The sequence below is a fragment of the Notolepis coatsorum genome (assembly GCF_963971535.1).
Source record: "Notolepis coatsorum genome assembly, chromosome: 2".
In the NCBI taxonomy this organism is placed as follows: Eukaryota; Metazoa; Chordata; class Actinopteri; order Aulopiformes; family Paralepididae; genus Notolepis; species Notolepis coatsorum.
In genome coordinates, this window is record NC_140166.1 from 74126005 (window position 1) to 74146036 (window position 20032).

A 20032-nucleotide genomic window follows, 5' to 3' on the forward strand; every position below is an offset into this window, starting at 1 on the left:
TAGTTCAGCCTGCATTTGTTAGATGTGATACACTGGTTTTGTAAAACCACTGGCTGGCTGCTCTAATGCTGTGAGCATCATAGACTGTTGCTTTACCATACTTGATGGTACAGAAGCTGAAGCACTAGTTTAACAATTTACGTTATGTGCAGAGAAACAAGTTAAAAACAATTTATGCACTTTCAATAAAGCGTTTAAAAAAACTGTTGGGGGAACGACGACGACTTCGTAAGCTAGTTACTTTCAAAGTAACTAAGTTACTCTGATAATCAAGTAATCAGTAAAGTAACTTAGATTACTTTTTAAAGGAGTAATCAGTAATCAGATTACTTTTACAAGTAATCTGTGGCATCACTGATGAGATGAGATACTTGGTACTCAGCACCACACTCTGAAAGTAGCTCTCTAGGTGGTATCAAATGAGATTTCAAAGAGTTCTTCCAAGAGTTTGGATGGAGATGTGTCGGGAAGCTTCGTCTCAATGTTGTCTGTAAAGTTTTTTTTTTATCCAGAGTAACTTGGTGATCCTTTTCGGTGTTTTATTAAATAATGATTTTCAGATTTTGAGATATGGTATTTTCATGGAGAACTGTGCAGCTGCAACAGATAGCACTTTAGTGATCATTTTCTGTAATCCAAAAAAATAAAAAACTTTTTTTTTTTATAAATAAATCTCAAGGCCCCCCCTGTCATGCCTCTGCGCCCCCCCTGGGGGGCGCGCCCCCCACTTTGAGAAACACTGCCTTAAAGGAACACACCAACTTTTTGGGAAATTAGCTTATTTGCCATCTACCCTGGAGTTAGACAAGCAGATACATACTGAGAGAAATCTGTGTTTTTCAATGTATGTGATGTATAGATTGGGGGGAGATGACAGCATCTAAACGGTGCCAGGTCAGAGAGGCAGCTGTGCATGGTGACAGTTAGAATGGTGGTGGTGGAAGCAGCAGTCAGTGGGAGCAGGAGCAGCGAGCAGAATGTTTGCATTCCACAGCACATAAACAACGGATAACAGCGGCAGGAGACAGAGAGCAGAGCGATGGAGGGTTTGACAGTAATGAAACGGCAGTTTGATGTGTGTTAAAGGTTAAAAACCGTTGCCATGATGGCGCGTCGCATGACAACCAGAAGAGGGGCGGGCCTGTCGTTGCTATGGCGAGAATATAGAAAAAGTAAGTTCCTTCCGGGTGGAAGTCAGACTAAGAACGACTGAGATACGAACACAAAGAAGAGAAGAAACCAGAAATCAGAGACTCTCATCCCTCTCACCCTCGCCGGTGGGGGGGGATGCCACATCATCATTAGCTTCGGCTAACGGGAGATAGACGGTGGGCCGAAGGTTGCTAGAGGCTTCCGTTAATGAAATGATTGATCTGGTTTTAGAGTATATGTTATTGTAATATGAACTACATAATATACTATAATAACACATTTCCGTTTGTTGGCAACGGTTTTTGGGTCATATCTTTATGAAAATTAATGTGTTGATAAGATAAAAACGACCTAAGTTTGTGAAAAGGGGCGTTGCTGCGGAACCAATCAAAACGCGTTACGTCAGGTGACTTGATTTCTCCCAATGACATTCCTCAAGCTCCGGAAACTAGGAAGTAAAATTGCGACTCGTCTGTTGACAACACTGGATTTAGCTCTGCATCGGTAAGCTCTCAATTCATATACATTACTATTGAAATGCATTTTTACTTAACTTTACAGCATTATTCAAACGTGATAGGAAGTTATGAGTCATCAGCAGTTTATATGCAGTCCGTTTTGACTTCCGATTACACATTGGAAAATGTTGTAGCCAGCTCAAGCCTCACATAGACTAACGTTACGTTAGCATTTTAACTTTCTCAGATAGCAATCTAACATTACGTTAGTGTAAATCAAACAACTCTAACCCAATACTAATAATAGTAACTTGTTTCACATTCTTGCTGTGTGTTACACTATGGTATAGCGGTCTGTGTTGTTGTCTGTGACGTTGTCACAACCGTTACATATGTACACAATATACTGTCTCATAAATATACTCTTCCAATATATAAATATACATATAAATATTGTTTTAGATGCTGTTGTCACTATGAATTACAAATGGGGGGCCCTGATGTAAACAAGACAAACGTCTTTCTCTGGTCTGCATCCCCTTAACAATAGTTTGATATTGGATGGTCCCTGTGCTGTTGTTTACTGTCTATCTGTATGTCATGTATGTAATATGTTATGATGAATTGAAAATGGGGGACCCTGATGTAAACAAGATGAAAGTCTTTCTCTGGTCTGCATCCCCTTAAACATTGTGTGTATTGAGCTGTACTGTACCCATTCTGCAATCTGTTAATATGATGAATAACGTTATCTATTGTAGTAACAATGTTCCAAAATGTATTGATTGTTTTTCTGTTTCCCCAGATGCTCAACCCTGGACCACACGACAGATATATTCTAGGCCTAATCTAACCCTAGCCTGAGGGTTATATAGTAATCATGCAAGCTCAAAGATTGAGCTCTTGAGGTGACTGGCCCTGCTCTATATCAAGAACCATTATCAGAGTGGCAACTGCAGGACCTGTATTTCCCAAAACAATGAATATCATGATTGAATGAGAGGCCATGGTAAACAGCACAGTGAATAAACAATGTGCAGTCCCCTTATATATATATATATATATATATATATATATATATATATATATATATATATATATATATATATATATATATATATATATATATATATATATATATATTGTTCTGGATAGAAGTGGGGCCAGGCTAATCTGCAAGAGCTCAACTTTTGAACAAGGATGGTCATCCTCTCACATAAGCTGTCCGGGGACGACTCACACAGCTCTCTACTCTCTGGGCCCTGGACTGGACACCCCTCCACTGTACTAGTTACACATTACACACATACAAATGACAATAACACTATGTAACAACCATCAAATGCACTCACAGCACACACAACCACACGCACACACTCACTTTAAACAAACAACTCACTGCAGCACCCACTTTAGAACACCTAAACACACTTTATATTGATTGGCAAAGAATTTGCACTACAACCCATACCTCATTACACCTTACTGTAAATTGTACCTCATCCCATTTCTGCATTGTACTGTATAGTATATTGTATTGTAACTCAGTTACTTTTCTACTCTGCATTGTACATTGTATGTATATATTGAATAAAAAAGAAGCTGTGAAGCTAGACCAGCACTCTCAGGTTCAAGTATTTAATGGCAGCCTGAAACAAACATGTTTCGGAATTACATATTCCTTCGTCAGTGTTATAGCAAGCTAACTAACTTGACATTTGATGTATATATTGAACACTTGTCTACGTACTTGACTTCTATTTTATACTTTTATAATCTATTTTTATCTAGCACAATCTCTGGAGCAAAACAGAAAGAAGCATTTTATATAAAAGTATTCTGTACGACAACTAATAAAGAAACTTGAACATCAAAAAATCAACATTCTGTTCTCTATTCCAGGCTAGATCTGACCTGTGTTTATTGTGTCATACTGGGGAATAATATTAATATTATTATGTCCTATTGGGGACATAATTTTAAATTCTGAGCAATTCAATCATTTTTTTTATAGAGAGGACGTCTGACATTGATTGAAAACTGTTAACAGATTGCAGAATGGGTACAATACAGTACGGCTCAATACAGACCAGAGAAAGAAATACTTTCGTGAGAGACCAACAAAGTGAGGTATGTAATACATTTCGAATCAAATTGTGGTCTCATGTTGCAATGTATAATCCAGCTAGCGTTCCAGTCAGATCCATTCTCCGTTGTTAACTTGTTGACAATGTTGGGGTCCCGATTCCCGTTTCTGTATCCCGATTGGTTTATCAGCTAGAGGTGTCCAAAGATATGCATGAGCAAACATTTAATTTAAATGTAAGATTACGAACACCGATGACCATCAGACGGCTGGCCAACAAACTCAATTTTGACTCAACATAATAACTAGATATCACACACAAAGAATTGTGTAGTCTCCCAAGATGGATCAATCAAGTTCACTTTAGACAGACTCGGCCTGCCATCTAAGAAGGGTTCTGGCTAACGACAAGGCCTGAGCCACTATTGGACTGAACAGCAGAAGAGACGATAGCAAGGACAATACAATCGGATTACATCTGAGCTGAGGTTTCTGTTTATGTAATAAACGCTCTTTCAAGAAAGGCATTACGCTGTCAAGGGTCGAATTCTTACGAAGGTGGTGAATTATTATGGTTACAGTATTGCATTAAAGGGGGATGGCGAAGATTATACAGCCAGTATGAGGAGACGTCCAAGAAACAAACAAACAAACACAACGCAGGGTCAGTGGATGGAAAGATAACACCAGCCAAACAGACGAAGACGTGATACTGGCTGATTGATCAGAATCTAACAATACCCTTTTCTTCTCTGTGCATGCATTAGGCTGTTCCCTAAGCCTAATGCATGCACAGAGAAGAAAAGGGTATCTGCTTATAGTCCAGGGTAGATGGCAAATAAGCTAATTTCCCAAAAAGTTGGCGTGTTCCTTTAAGGCTGCCTGTCCACTTAGAACCTTTTCCCCCTCATTTCAATGGAAATGCCTATTGGGTGTTTCCAACAGTGATGAGAGCTGAGCACTATTTATTTATTTAACCAGGAGCATTAACCTCTTACCAGGCAGGCAGAAAAGTGGCAATTTTTCTTTATTACCGTACTTGAACTTGAGGACTGCATACTTTTTTCGACAAGCTTAGCTTTATACTTATAGCACATGCATAAGCCTGGTCTCTTTTGAAAGATAACGTTCTGAAGTTACTAGAGTTGTTCCGATGCCGATACCAGTATAGGAAATGCCTCCGATCCAGCCTAAAATGCTGTACGCGTCAAGTCTATGCTCCGATCCCATATGATGTAATTTATCGTGTTTTTAATCGACGATGAATTAAAGTGTCAATGCCGTTTGTCCTTTTAACAGCAGATACTTTCTTAAATGACATTGTCCCCGACAGAGCGGTGTGACGGGGAGCTCGGATGTGTTTTGCTTGCTGGCGTTATTAGTATTAGCTGACCGCTCCTACCAAGTGTCATGGAGAGGGACCCTGTCGGCCACCCGCCCCCTGCGGACGGGTGTCCCCCAGGGCTCGGTCCTAGGACCCCTTCTCTTCTCCCTCTACACTAAACACTGGGTAACATTATCACGTCTCATGCCTTCTCGTATCACTGTTATGCCGATGATACTCAACTCTTCCTCTCCTTCCCTCCCTCAGATATCCACGTCTCTGAGTGGATCTCGGCCTGTCTGTCCCACATCTCCGCCTGGATGACGGCCAACCACCTCAAACTGAACCTAAGCAAAACAGAATTGCTCCACCTGCCGGCCAAATCCTCCCCCCTGACAGACCTTTCCATCAGTCGAGAATGCAGCTGTGACCGCGTCCACGACCGCCAAGAACCTTGGTGTTGTCCTCAACGACCAGTTGAACTTCTCTGCTCACATCGCAGCGACAACCAGAACCTGCAGATTCCTCCTGAGCAACGTCAGAAGGATCCGCCCCTTCCTGACAAAAGAAGCCACCCAACTCCTCGTCCAATCAACTACTGCAACGCACTGCTTGCTGGCCTCCCGGCCACTGCCACCAAGCCTCTTCAACTCATTCAGAACTAGGGCTGTACCGAATGCTTCGATCATAATGTTGACATTCGAATTCTAAATCAACATTTGAATTTTTTATTTTTAAGAAAAACACTTTTTTCTTTCTTTTTTGTATGCGTCTATTCAATCTGTTTAAACCAATGGGGGTTTTCTTCACAGTTGCAGTTAAAGATTAGGCTACACTAATATTATAATATTATACTATAAGACGTCACCATCACTTTCATACCAACGGGGCCCTTATTGGATTATTTATGTTGATGAAACTGATGAGTTATATTCATTAAAGAAAGTTGATTTAATAAAGAAAAAGACTCATTTAATCAGATTAATCACTTTATTTTTCACTTTAAATTGAGGATTTAGTTTGAAAAAAAAAAAAATATATATATATATATATATTTTAAAGTATTTTTTCTTTTTTTTTATAGACATTCGAAGCTTCGTTCGAATACTTAAATAGAAGCTTCGAATGTTAAAAAATGACATTCGGTACAGCCCTATTCAGAACGCAGCGGCCCGCCTGTCGCCTGATCTCAAACCTACCGAAGTCGGCCCATGTCACCCCACTTCTTAGGGACCTGCACTGGCTCCCCATTGCTGCACGAATCTGCTTCAAGTCCCTTGACCTGGCATACCGTGCGGCAAAGGGAACCGCTCCCGCCTACCTCCGGTCAATGGTCTCTAACTACACACCCTCAAGACCCCTACGCTCTGCATCTTCTGGCCGTCTCAGACCCACTCTTATCCGAGCTCCGGGAGGGTCATCAAGGAGAACCTGCCTTTTCGCAGTCCTTGCCCCACAATGGTGGAATGAACTACCCACACCAGTCAGGACAGCCGAAACCCATCCAATCTTTCGCCGTCGACTAAAGACGCACTTCCTTCCAACAATTATCTGAAATTAAAAAATAAAAAATTAAAGAAATACTAACTAACCTTACGGTCATGCACCTGTCCTAATAAACTAACCTACACTGTAGCACTCAACACTTTGATGAACATTGTTACTCAGCTGATAGAGTTGTGCCCTTCCTGATGACTTGTCGTACAGAATTTGTAAGTCGCTTTGGATAAAAGCGTCAGCTAAATGACTAAATGTAAAAGCTAGCTAGTTGTTATTAGCATTAGCTGAAAAGCTAGCTAGTTGGAACAACATCCGCTTTAACGTTGCATCAAATCAGATGATCGCCTCTCCTTTCTCGAGGACCTGACACTGTCCGTCTATCAAACTGAATGCACCCACAGTGAATCGGATTCAAGCCAAGTAGCTACCGACTATAGCGTTAGCCGACTAACGTTATCAAATGTCAATGTGAAGAACCTTGTGGACAAGCTAGTAAACGAGGGTCAGCTAGCTTAGCTTGATAACGGTACCTTGGCTAAAGTTGGCCACAGTTGGGGCTATTCATAATCCAGCAATAATGGCTGCAGACCTGCAAGCAAAGTACAGCAAGTTGGCACAGGAGTAGGGTTGGGCACCAAAAACCGGTTCTAATAGGAACCGGTTCCTAACTTCCGGTTCTGGAACCAAAAAACCAAAGAAGTTTTCGAATAGACGTTTATGCGCCTCAATCTCCTGAACACGGCGTGACCCATTCCTAATCGATCAGAACTAAATCGGCAGAGAAAAAGCCCATTTTAAAGCACCTATTCCGAATGCACATGCGCAGATTGCCCATGGAGTCTGGACGACGCGAGATGACGCACGAATGAATGTGGACTGTTCCATCAGAGGGGGGAGCTTCGGTGGCCAGTGTCCTTTCAGCCGAACAGGATAATGAAAAAATTATCCCACTAAATGGCCAGACGCGTCTTATGGCGACATCTACAATTACCTCATTCAGTCTCCAGGTAGACTAATGTTTATATTTAAGTGCAGCGGTCTGTAGCCACTCACATTACCACCGAAGCACCGCCCTCACATTCATTCGTGCGTCGTCTCACGTCGTCCAGACTCCATGGGCATTCTGCACATGTGCATGCGGAATAGGTGCTTTAAAATGGGCTTTTTCTCTGCCGATTTAGTTCTCATCGATTAGGAATGGGTCACGCCGTGTTCAGGAGATTGAGGCGCATAAACGTCTATTCGATCATGTCTCTAGCACCCCCACAGCCGTATCTGCAACCACTTACATCACGGCTCTCATCCACATTCATTCATATGCTCGCCCGCTATCTCCTCCCCGATTTCAGAATCCCGGAAGTGTTGCGGTGGTCTATAGTCACCTTGAGAGCCACTTCCGTATACAGCATCGCCCCAAACCCATTCTAGAGATTCCCACTTTTTACTGGGAGTGGGGCGTGGCCGTATTTGGTCCCAGACTTAGGGCGTGTTCACACCTGAAAGTCCGGGGATAGTCCGGACTTTCTGGTGGACCAAATGTGAAAATGATACATTGTTTGATTTTGGTCTGCGTTCACACTACCCTTTTTGGTGCGGATCTAATTTGTAAACAAAGGACATACAGTCGCATCTATTGGACTATAGCACTCACAAACGTAAACAGTTGCCGGCAGCGTAATGAGAGATACTATTACGAGCACGGCGCAAGTCGACGAGAGTAGAGAGTGAGGAAGAGAGACTGTCCGCGTGCGGCGCGAATCTAGAGTAGAGAGAGAGAGAAAAAGAGAGACTGTCCACGCGCCTGTCATTCATTTGAGTTGGGTCGCGCGCGCTGTGCAAGCTGTCACTTGGCGCTGTCAAGTTGGGTCGCGCGCCAGCCACTCATTTGCTCTAGATTAGGTACTATATAAAGTTCGATCGCGTTCACACCAACAGCAAACGCACCATGGTCCACTTTGAAACTAACCGAGTCCCAACTTTTCAAGAGGACCATGGTTCGGTTGTTTGGTCCTCAAAATAGTTCGGTTTGTGTTCACACCTGTACAAACCAAACGGACTATTGATCAAAAGGGACCATGGTCCACTTAAAGTGGACCAAACAGGGTAGGTGTGAACGCGGCCTAAAGAGTGGCTGCAATTGGTCACCGTGACGTTACATGCTACGGGTAAATAAATGTACCAGAGTCATTGTCATCAATTTCACAGTTGAGCTGATGTGGGATGGGAAGAGCCCATGGTGGATTAACCCTTTCACTACCACACTATCAAATGGTTAACCCTTTCACTGCGACAATACAGAAGGTTAACCCGTTCACTGCCACACGACAAAGGGTTAACCCTTTCACTACCACTACAGAAGGTTAAACCTAGGTTAAAACAGAGATGGCATCCTCACATTTGTCTCTCGACTTGTCGAGATGGGTTTTCCACTTCCCAAATTCTCTTCTGAGGGTGGGGAAGACGTTGGGGTGATCTCCACTCTTCAGCTCCTCTCCCATGGTCAGACTGATGGCATCCTGAGTGAACGCAGTCACTTTCTGCAACAGAAGGCGGCAAAAGTAAATCAGAGGAGTCAGCGACTACCTTTACACACACGTTCAATACCCTGCGTTTGAGTTTCCATACATATCTGCAGAATATTTCTGTCAACCTGATGTGGTGTCCCAGTCACACAGAATCATCGGTTTGTAAAAATATCAAAAGCCCAAAAGCTACCCTGACTTTTCGACTGAGGTAACTTTCAGCACAAACAACTCACTGCAGCACCCACTTTAGAACACCTAAACACACTTTATATTGATTGGTAAAGAATTTACACTACAACCCATACCTCATTACACCTTACTGTAAATTGTACCTCATCCCATCTCTGCTTTGCACTATATAGTATATTGTATATTAGTATATTGTATGGTTATGGTAACTCAGTTACTTCTACTCTGCATTGAACATTGTACATATGTACATACTGAACACTTGTGTCCACGAACGCGAGTTCACTTGCTATACTTATTTTATTTTATACTTATCTATTTTTGTCTAGCACAGTCTCTGGAGCGTAACAGAAAGAAGCATTTTGTATAAAAGTATTCTGTACTTCTGTATGACAACTAATAAAGAAACTTGAACTTGAAACTTAACTATCCCAACATCTCATTGGCTCCAGATAAAAAGGAAACCTTAGGCCATTGTCACCAGGGGTGCACAATAATGTCTGTCCTTTTTATCTTTTAACTTATTTTGATGACAGTGATTATAAAAAATTTACTACAGGCCTAGTAGATTGAGACTGTCACAAGAAGGAGCTCACATCAATGAAGAAGGCGGTTCTCTCTGATGCATTGGATGGCGGTCCAGTGCCACAACCTTCCAGCTCTGCGCGTATCTGTACCAGTTTCTCCTCGATCTGCTCCTCCAGCCCAGGCAGAGCTATCTGAGAACACCACAGCTTATTAACTCTGAGGTCTGAGCTATTTTGCGATTGTGACCCAGCACAGATTCTGGGCCCTTTAGAGGGATCTTCAATGTATAATTGTTTTTACATGATATTAAAGTACAGGTTCATACCTTCAAAATAAGCCATCACTTGTACAAATCAGGTGGATACTTTTCAATCTGTCTTATGAATCATGCTGATAACACTATCCCATGACTACTTTACCCAGAAAGCAATGTAGCTGTCATTTCTGCGAGTGTGTCTTCGACACCTGAGACTGAAAGTACTCAGCCCCTCCAGTATGACACAACTGTAGTTCTTTAGACAGCTAGGGAAATCCGACATATCAATGTGTGAAATCGATTGAAGTTACAGTTAAAGTTTGTCAGTTTAATTTACAAACATAATGTATTTTTGTAAGTATTATGTATATATCTTGTAACCTACATTTACATTGATCCAAATAATGGACTGTATAGTCCTGTGATTTATTGTGGATATTTACTGTTAATGTTTGTGTGTCTAGTTTTATGTCATGTCAATTTTTTTTTAAATGTTAAAAAAAAAACATAATGCTTGGACACCAGAAAAGCTTGTATGGGTTTCACAGTGCATCATGCATCGCTGTTGAGAGGGTTTCCCCTTGTTCAACTCCATTAATAGATTGTATTGTTTTTTTTTTTATAATTTCAACAATATATCAGGTGTTGCTGTAATGACAACTGAACATCTTAAACACCACATTTACCAGCATCTACACTGTGTAGTAGTGTTGTCACGATACTGGAGTTTCGACTTCGATACGATACCTTGAAAAGTATCGATACTTCGATACCATTTCGATACCAAAAAAAAAAAAAATAGCTTTTGTTGCTGGTTGATTCTCCTCAGCTTCTCTCTGGTACTATAAGATAAGATAAATATAACACTTTTAAAACCCTTTGTTTATCTTTAGATCACACATTTAAAAAGAACTGTTCATCTCACTTCAATAATTTTTATTGCAGATGCAGAAGTTAGAACATAGTATTTTCTCAAGCAGACAGATGTAAACACTCACTGTAATCTGTGTTGCATGTACCTGACAAACTGAACTGTTTGTATTACAGTTGGTAACAGTTTTGATAAAGATAACAGGGCGAGGGCTATATGTGTAACATATATAACTTCACAACAGCAAAATTACTAGTACTAGTAGTAGTAAACAATAATTAAAACTTTTTTTTGCATTAGTGAAAACAATAAGGACACATTCAAAAGGCAGGGTAAGAAAAAAGTGCAATCTTATGCATTTTCAAGTCAAGTTCTTCTTAGGTAGTGCATTACCTTCTCATACCATTACACCTACTAATACCTTCTCATACCACCTTCTCATACCTTCTCATACCACCTACTAATACGTTCTCATACAACCTTCTAATACCTTCTCATACCACCTTCTAATACCTTCTCATACCACCTTCTAATACCTTCTCATTACACCTACTAATACCTTCTCATACCACCTTCTCATACCACCTTCTAATACCTTCTCATACCACCTACTAATACCTTCTCATACCACCTTCTAATACCTTCTCATACCACCTTCTCATACCACCTTCTAATACTTTCTCATACCACCTTCTCATACCACCTACTAATACCTTCTCATACCACCTTCTAATACCTTCTCATACCACCTACTAATACCTTCTCATACCACCTTCTAATACCTTCTCATACCACTTCTAATACCTTCTAATACCACCCTCTCATACATTACCTACTTATACCTTATCATACCTTATATAAAGGCCTCAAGTAAAAAAGAAAAAAAAAACTGCAATCTTATGCATTTTCAAGTAGCAGCCAGCAAATGAAACAATATTCTTCTTGAGGTAGGGCATTTAGACAGCAGAATGACTAAAACAATAATTAAAACTTTTTTGCATTAAGCACACATTCAAAAGGCACTAAAGTGCAAGTAAAAAAAAAAAAGTGCATTTTAAAGTTAAATTCTTCTTAAATAGGTAGTGCACTTATTCAACAGCCTCAGACTAATCACACATAAGGTGGTGCAAGTAGTGTAATAATGTACTAGCCTAAAGTTTCTTTACAACTTTCAGATTTTTTGCTAGGAACACCAGCATGTCAATGTGCTCCTCTGTAAGCCGTGCCCTTCTTGGACTGCAAATGAGCCCTGACGTACTAAATACACGTTCTGAAGCTGAGCTTGAAGCAGAGATGCACAAATACTTTTTCGCCAGCTGGGCAAGGTGAGGTAAAGTTCTCTCATGTGTCCTCCACCATGCGAGTGGGTCGTCTCCTGCGCTGAGTTCAGGCATCTTTTCATATATTGTGAACTCGTTTTTTAGTTCAGCCTCTGCGTCCTCTGCATCCTCGCCACCATGTTGACCCTTCTTTTCCCCCTGTATGCTGGTTAACAGTCCCTTCAGATCCGTTCTACTTTTCTTAGCTGGTACTGGTTGCATGGCAGTGGCACATGGAGGAGGAGCGGGCGTTTGTCTTCCTGTTTCAGTGCGAGTGTCCCATCAGATTTCGTTTGACCTCGTCTCTTAACATAACAAAACTGTCCTTGAACCTTGGGTCGAGAAACGTGGCTGTGTTCAACACCAGCTGCAGAGCCCCGTCGACGTCGTTATATCGTTCGTTGAGATCTGCACCAATATTTTCTTTAAGTTCACATTTGAGGAGGCTGTCACTTTCCTCAATGGTCAAAGTTGAAGATAACTTCCAAATTAGGGGCAGGACAGAGGAGAGAGTGGTGTGCTTTTCACCACTAAGGGCATCAGTGAAAGAGCTGACAGGGCTCAATATAGCCATTTCTTCCGATCGTCGGCTAGAACTGAACAGACCGCTTGCTGCTGTTCCAGAAATCTCGCCACCATTTGATACGCTGAGTCCCAGCGTGTCGGCTCATCATGGATCAGTTTGTGTTCAGGCAGTTGCAACTCTTTTTGTTTCTGCTTCAGCTGTCGGGACATCTTTGGTGACCTGCTGAAGGCAGACTGTCTTTCTCAGCCTCGACAGTGCTGCAGACACACGGCCTATATCCAGGCCCTTGCTAATGGCTAGGTGAAGGTTGTGCCCAAAGCAGGGGACCCATGTGAAGTCCTGCTTAAATGCTTTCTTGTTATTTGAGGCATTATCAGTGGTGATGCCAGCCATATTTGACATGTCCAGCTTCCATGTTTCATGTACCATCTCCTCCAACGCCTCTCTCAAACTGTCCCCTGTGTGCTCTGAGTGCAGCCCAACACAGCCCAAACACCAGCTCTGCATGTCCCAGGATTCTGTAATAAACTGCAGAGTTACTGCCATGAATGTGGACGTGGCCCTGCTGGTCCACAAGTCAGTGGTGCATGAAAATAAGCTCTCCATGATTTTGTCTTTTGTTTCATTATATAGGGCAGGGATTTCAGTTGACATGAAGTGGTTCCGTGAAGGAAGGGAATACTTGTTATTTAACTGTCCAAGCAATTGTCTGAACCCATGTTTCTCAACAGTATAGACGGGGACCTGATCCATGCATATGTACTCTGCTACAGCCCTGTTAAGTTTCTTGGCTTCCTTTGAGTTTGCATGATACTTCCTTTGTTGTTCAAGTAATGCTGGTAGGGTAGGCTGCTGTGCTGTTGCTGGTCGATTCTCCTCAGCTTCTCTCTGACACTATAAGAAAAGAGAAATATAACACTTTTAAAACCCGTTGTTTCTCTCTAAAGAAAGAAATACATAGCAAACATGACTTAGTTATGCAATAGTGCTGCTGCTTTTTATTTGGTTAAAATATTTTAGTTAATAAGACTAAAATATATGACTACAACAATTTTCATGAGAGAGAGATTTCTCCGGGGCTGGTAACGTTAACCTCATGTGTGTAGATAGATAGAGAGCGAGAGAGAGCGAGAGCGAGAGCGAGAGCGAGAGCGAGATTTCTCCGGGGCTGGTAACGTTAACCTCATGTAGAGAGAGAGAGAGAGAGATTTTTCCGGGGCTGGTAACGTTAACCTCGTGTCGAGTGTAGTATTGTATGACCTCGACATAACGTTTAAACGTAATGTTACTCCGTTTCCATGCAGTAATTATAAAAGGTAGCCGGCTAGCTAGCATAAGCTAACAGAGGAACGACTAGCAGTAGCTATCTAACGTTAGCTAATAGCTGTAACGTACAACGAATCCGCTGTTGATATCATGCGCCATCAGTAGACAACGTATCTTGTATTAAACTAGAGTTAGTGGTTTAATGCTTCAGTCACAAACCTCTTTCATTTCTTTGTGGAGATCCGCGTGCCGGTCCTTCAGGTGTTTTGCCATATTTGAGGTGTTAGCACCTTTCGTTGGCACTGCCCTGTAACACCGCTTGCAAATGGGCATCGTGACATCGTTAGCTTTCCCTTCTGTGTTTACTTCAAAACCGAAGTACCTCCAAACAGCACTTCTGCTGTTTTCTTTATCTTTAAGGACAAGTTGTGGAGGCGCTGCATCTGCCATCTTAGTTCACTCAGCTAAAATGTTTACTGAAGACGCCGACGGCTCACTCTGTGAGGGGGAGGGCTGGAGGGGCAAGCGTGCTCTGAACAGCTGGAGGGGCAAGCGTGCTCTGAACAGCGTGTCAACAACTTCCGGTAGAACACTCGCCAGCTGGTACCGATACAGAAAGTATCGGTATTTAGGGAAATGAGTATCGTAACTGTTTTAAATATTCAGTATCGATATGTATCGATACTTCGATATTTTTGACAACACTACTGTGTAGTGTATTGAGATGGGACCCTATTAACTGTTACACCGCTGAACGGCATGCTGGGTACGGATAGCTAGCCAGGTAGCACAACATTCTGTTAAACTGTAGCCCTATATTCCGGAATTTCGCCTAAAAGTACATGCCCAAGTAAATGGAAGATTGCTCCACTTCTACAAGGTCAATTTGCATGTTCCTGGTATCTAGGGACATCTATGGACATCGGGAATGTATTCCCAGTGTCAGAAATATTGTGTTTGTTACTAGGCTTGCTTAAATTGTGATGAAACAAAGGAGAATATAAATAAAGATTTTGTTTAGCATATTTGCCGGTGAATAGATTTTGTTTAGCATCTTTGCCGGTGAATAACATTTGTGTTAAAATTGTGCAACCTCTGACCTCGCTCACCGACCTCTAAGCTGAATAAAGGGAATATGATTAAACAGAAGGATTTGTAGATACAGTAATAATTATAATCCATTTGTTACACATTCAAAATTGAATTATGAACTATAAATGACCTTATTATGGCCATATTTGATTTGAAATCTTTATTTCGAACATGTAAATACAAACAATATAAAATCAAAACAAATCATTGATCTCTAGAAATTCAATGAAAAAAAAGCAAAACATAACTCAATTTACATGTTCGAAAAGGAGTAGGAAGAAGTATGTAAGGGATAATGTATAGCTACGAGGTCATTGTCGCAAAATAATTGACCGACACGGAGTTTAAAATACCGAGCCGCCTCGGCGAGGTGTTTTAAACGTCAGTGAAGGTCAATTATTTTGCGACAATGATCGAGTATGGCTATACATTATCCCGCTTATTACATGGCTAACTTACTAACAATATACCTAATTCATTTTACATCGACTCGCAACAGTAACACTGGTTCTGGCTCCGCTGAGTGCTCGTCGCTCCGCCCCCCAGCAGCTTCCCCGGCAGCCGGCAGTTTGCACTGATGTCAGTGGGCTTGATTGCGAACAGCTGCGCACAGCGGTCATTATTGTGGGCTTGATTGCGAACAGCTGCGCACAGCGGTCATTATTGTCCCACAGCGGTCATTATTGTCTGATAACTGACCTCTGACGCGCGCTATTGACCAATCACAAGCAAGCATTTCGGCGAATGTGAAAACGCCATGTAATAAACTTATTTAATCCTACCCCTTTTCCACTACTCAAATGAGATATATATATGCAAAACAAAAATGATATATGTAAAACATGAAAGAAATACAATTTAAATGTAAACACCCGTGTATGTCAAATCCCTTCCTCATCCCTGTACCTCGTGAGAATAATTTCCTTATAATTCAGTTTGAATTGTCTCATGTTTGGACATTGCTTTAGCACCACATTCAGACAGTTTCACTCCACATATGAAAATGCAGTGTCTTCTCCTGGTAGTGCGTACACTAAGAACATGGACATAGATAGGGAAAAGGCTCCTCTTTCCAATGGCAGTGTTAAATCTGGATTTAGTAATTTCCTCACGGTTTTACGATAAAAGATAGAATTAGCTAGGGCTGTCTTAAATACTTCGAAGCTTCGTTCGATGGCACAAGCTTCGAACATAAAAAAAAAAAATCGAAGTTTAATTTTTTTTATATATTTTTTTGCCTCAAATCTTGCGCCTCCATTCCAATGAAACGAAAGTAAGCGGCGTGCTGTACAAGTCCCACAACATAGGATAAAAAAAATAATAATAATATATATATATTTTTTCCCGAAGCTTCGAATTTTAATCGAAGCTCGGCCCCGAAGCTTCGATTGCCAAAAAAAGCTTCGAAGGTCAGCCCTAGAATTCGCATTATTCTGATAAATTCTTATTTTCTGAATTTTTTTTAAAACATCGATAAACAAACGTAGTGCTGAAAATATACACTTTGACTACTGTTTTGATACAGTTAGGGTCTTTACTCTTGGCTACATTTGAAAGAGAAACAACATTAATTAATACGTCTGTATTGATCGATTTATGATAAAACAGCAGGGTCCTAAGAGCTGGGAGAACAGAGAAGAAAGATGAGGAAAGAGAGACTGGAGATGTTACATGGTAGCAACATTTTGTAAGTTCGGCACGTTGTTTCACAAAGTTCACACATATCAAGCACCAGTGATGTAACTTTCGGAAGGAATGCTTTACATTCGCCTGGTCCGCTAGCGTTAGCAATGACAGCAGCCAGCTGGCTCAGTTGTTGGATTATCACATTCGCTATTAAGTAAAAAACGAAACCACACATTAACATGGAAGCTTTTCAAGCCGGACATTTCAAGCATCAACGATTTAACTTTTGGAATGAATGCTTTTGTTCCTGGAAATAATGTTAGCCTGCTGTAATATCTAGCCGTTTTGGTTCTCTTTGTACTCTCCGCGGTAAGCTTAATGAACTCTCCATGCTCCTCTGGGTGATGGGACTTCCAAGTGTCTTATTAAATTAGTTGTGTTGAAACTTTTTACATTGCTTCCCCCACAAGGTATTTTATCCTGGCATACATTGCAGATAGCATTTAGTTGCATCTGTCTCAAACACTTTGTAATAGTTCCACACCGCCAACATGTTTTAGGATAGTTAACATGAGACAATGACACCAACTCCAAACTGAGAATTGGCTCATGATTTTCACGTCATCGATTTTTCGCAATCGGCGACTAGAAAGTATTATCGGAATTCCCCCAATCTCATATTTATACTGAATACCGGCCGATACCGATCGCTGGCCGATCGATCGGGGCATCCATAGCTCTAAGGATGGCATTGTCGGTCGGTCACACTCAGTCCAAGCATTAGGGTGGCACACTTGCAAAGGGCTCTAGGGCAACGCTGCTCCCTTCACTAACAAACACTCGGTCCAAGCATGAGTGTGGAGCATGCTAAGGGGTTGTATGGCTGGTAACCAGTCTAGTTCTCAAATCTCCTGTTAGGAACAGCATTCGTTAATCTTTGGTATTTTGTATTCTGTTTCAGCCGATCGCTCCTACAAGCATTTAGCTAACGTTGCAAGAAAAAGCAGTACCACTGTTGAGTGGCAGCTAACGCCATGTGTTTAGCCAGCTTGCTTCAATAGCTACATGGCCACAATGTGCTCTGAGCAAGGCACCGAGATGATGACTCCTCCCATCCACCTTGATTTAGGAAACATAAGTTGAGCATGCATACATGTTGTGTACAAATTGACAATCTATAAGAACTCACCTCAATATGATGCACCAGTTCCAGGGTGAGTTTCTCAGCCAGTTTAGGAATGGTGGCATGGTTTTCATCATACAAAGAGCTGTGGAAACAATGGGGAATTCCTGAGTGCATCCCAGAACTAACTAAACCCAAAAATGAGTCTTGAAAAAGAGGGGTCGTCTTATAATCAGGGTCGTCTTATATTCAGACTAATATGGTAATCTAAGGATCTACCAAAGATAATGGACTTACCGGCAAGGTTAACTCATTATGCGCCATTGCTTAATGCGCGAGAGGGCGCTAGAACGCCACTGCTTTAATCAATGGGGGGACTGCGAGATTTGCGAGTGCTTAAAATACATTTTAAATTATAGCTATGGGTCTAATACACCAGTCGATTATCAGTGAGTTGCTTCCAGATGATTAAAAAAAAATTATTTTATGCAGTCAGTCATGACCTTAGAAGCAGGCCAGGCCAGTGTTTCTAGTTGCAGCTAGAGCTGCCGCGATTACCGCATTACCGCGGTAGCGCTGTTACATCACGGCCACCGCAGAGTAGGCTGAATACCGCATCACCGCTGTTTTTTGCGCCTCCACCGCATTGGTGGAGGCGGGACCTAGGGGTGGATGGTATAAACGGTATAAATTTGCTCTACGGTATGGATTTTGACTATACCTTGTAACCGGCAGAGCAGCTCTAAAATAGCAATGACGTCATGTAACCACAGCGCGACTATTTCACTCGCATTTGCCCCTAAAAATAGATAGAATTAGTCATAGATAATAGATATGTGCAAACTGGAAAAATGTATTTAGGAGGCTTCGCGCAGTGGGCGTGTCAACACACAATTGTCATTTCATAATAAACACATATCACCGCGGCGCACAGCAAGTTTCAATTTCAGTTCCTGGCATTTTTAACCAGTGGAGAAAGGTAAGATATTTCCCTATCGTTTTTCTTATATGAATTATTCTACGTTAATAAAACATACCTGGTGATCAACTACAGTTTGCTGTGAACATTATGATGTGTAGTGTTCTGACGGCTGGGCAGCGCGAGCTGGATGTTGGATTTTGCGCGAAGCATATGCAGCTGCAGAGCCGCAGAATCCACCATAACCCACCCATCTGTACCGGCACCGTGCAGTATTCCAATTCAGCCATTGGCAATTCAGCTGTTGGGTGGGGGGCGCTGTTGAGCGGTCCCCAGATAGAGCCTTAAAACAGATTAATCTGCTGCTCTGCAGCGACATACTCTTTGCAAATAAGTCGTTGCGAGGTGGAGAGTCACCACGATAATGTTGCCGTCTCTCTCTGCCAAATTTCTCAGTTCTTCGCTTGATATAATTAATACAAATGTCCAATATAACGGAATTCGTTAGCTCATAAAAATGTGAACAGACTGCCGTTTATTAATGTTGGGCGACCCACAGACACCCATTTGATTTAAAGTCGGCAGCAGCACGGAGTCTCTGGACTTATTTTATTTGGAATATAATATACTATACGCAAAAGTAGCCTAGTTTTAAGTTAAAATATTATAAATCTACATGCCTTGAGGATGTCATTATTTATATAGCCTGCCTATCAGGCAAAAAAAATTATTCTAACGGAAACACTGATACCGTGATATATACCGTTACCGTCTATGCTTCAAATTATACCGTGATATAAATTTTAGACCATACCGTCCACCCCTAGCGGGACCCTTACAAAAAACTAACATTGGACTAACACATGCTGCCCTACTGTCGGTCTGGGGAGGGTGTAGACTACCACATGCCTCCTCTGATACATGTGGAGTCACCAGCCACTTCTTTTCACCTGACAGCGAGGAGTTTGACTGGGAGAGGATAATGTGTACAGAGGTTCACGCCATCTCCCCCAGATGCCCTCCCTGCTGAACAACAACCGACCAAAAGGAGTCACTGTTGCAACGACCAGGACTCATACCCCACCGGCTTCCCACCCACAAACACTGCCAATATTGTGTTCGTAGGCATGGACCAAGGCGGTGGTACCACTGCCAGGAATTGAACCCGGGTCTCTGCGGTGGTAGGCAAGTGCTTAGACATCTACACTACCCAGCTGCCCCACTGCCTAGACCTCTACACTACCCAACCTCTTAACTCTTTGAGCACCAGCT

The 20032-nt window shown here is 41.8% G+C and overlaps 1 protein-coding gene across 1 annotated transcript in view; it reads right to left on the bottom strand.

The window, feature by feature from the left end:
- The window catches only part of LOC311223441 (interferon-induced GTP-binding protein Mx-like), a gene marked incomplete at both ends in the record, with an annotated part of 89039 nt that overhangs the window by 13091 nt on the left and 55916 nt on the right, over positions 1–20032 (bottom strand). Inside the window, 3 exons of the mRNA XM_084308228.1 lie at positions 8916–9057; positions 9831–9953; positions 17908–17986. Coding sequence (XP_084164354.1) covers positions 8916–9057; positions 9831–9953; positions 17908–17986 — 344 coding nt within the window. The remainder of the gene's footprint in view (positions 1–8915; positions 9058–9830; positions 9954–17907; positions 17987–20032) is intronic.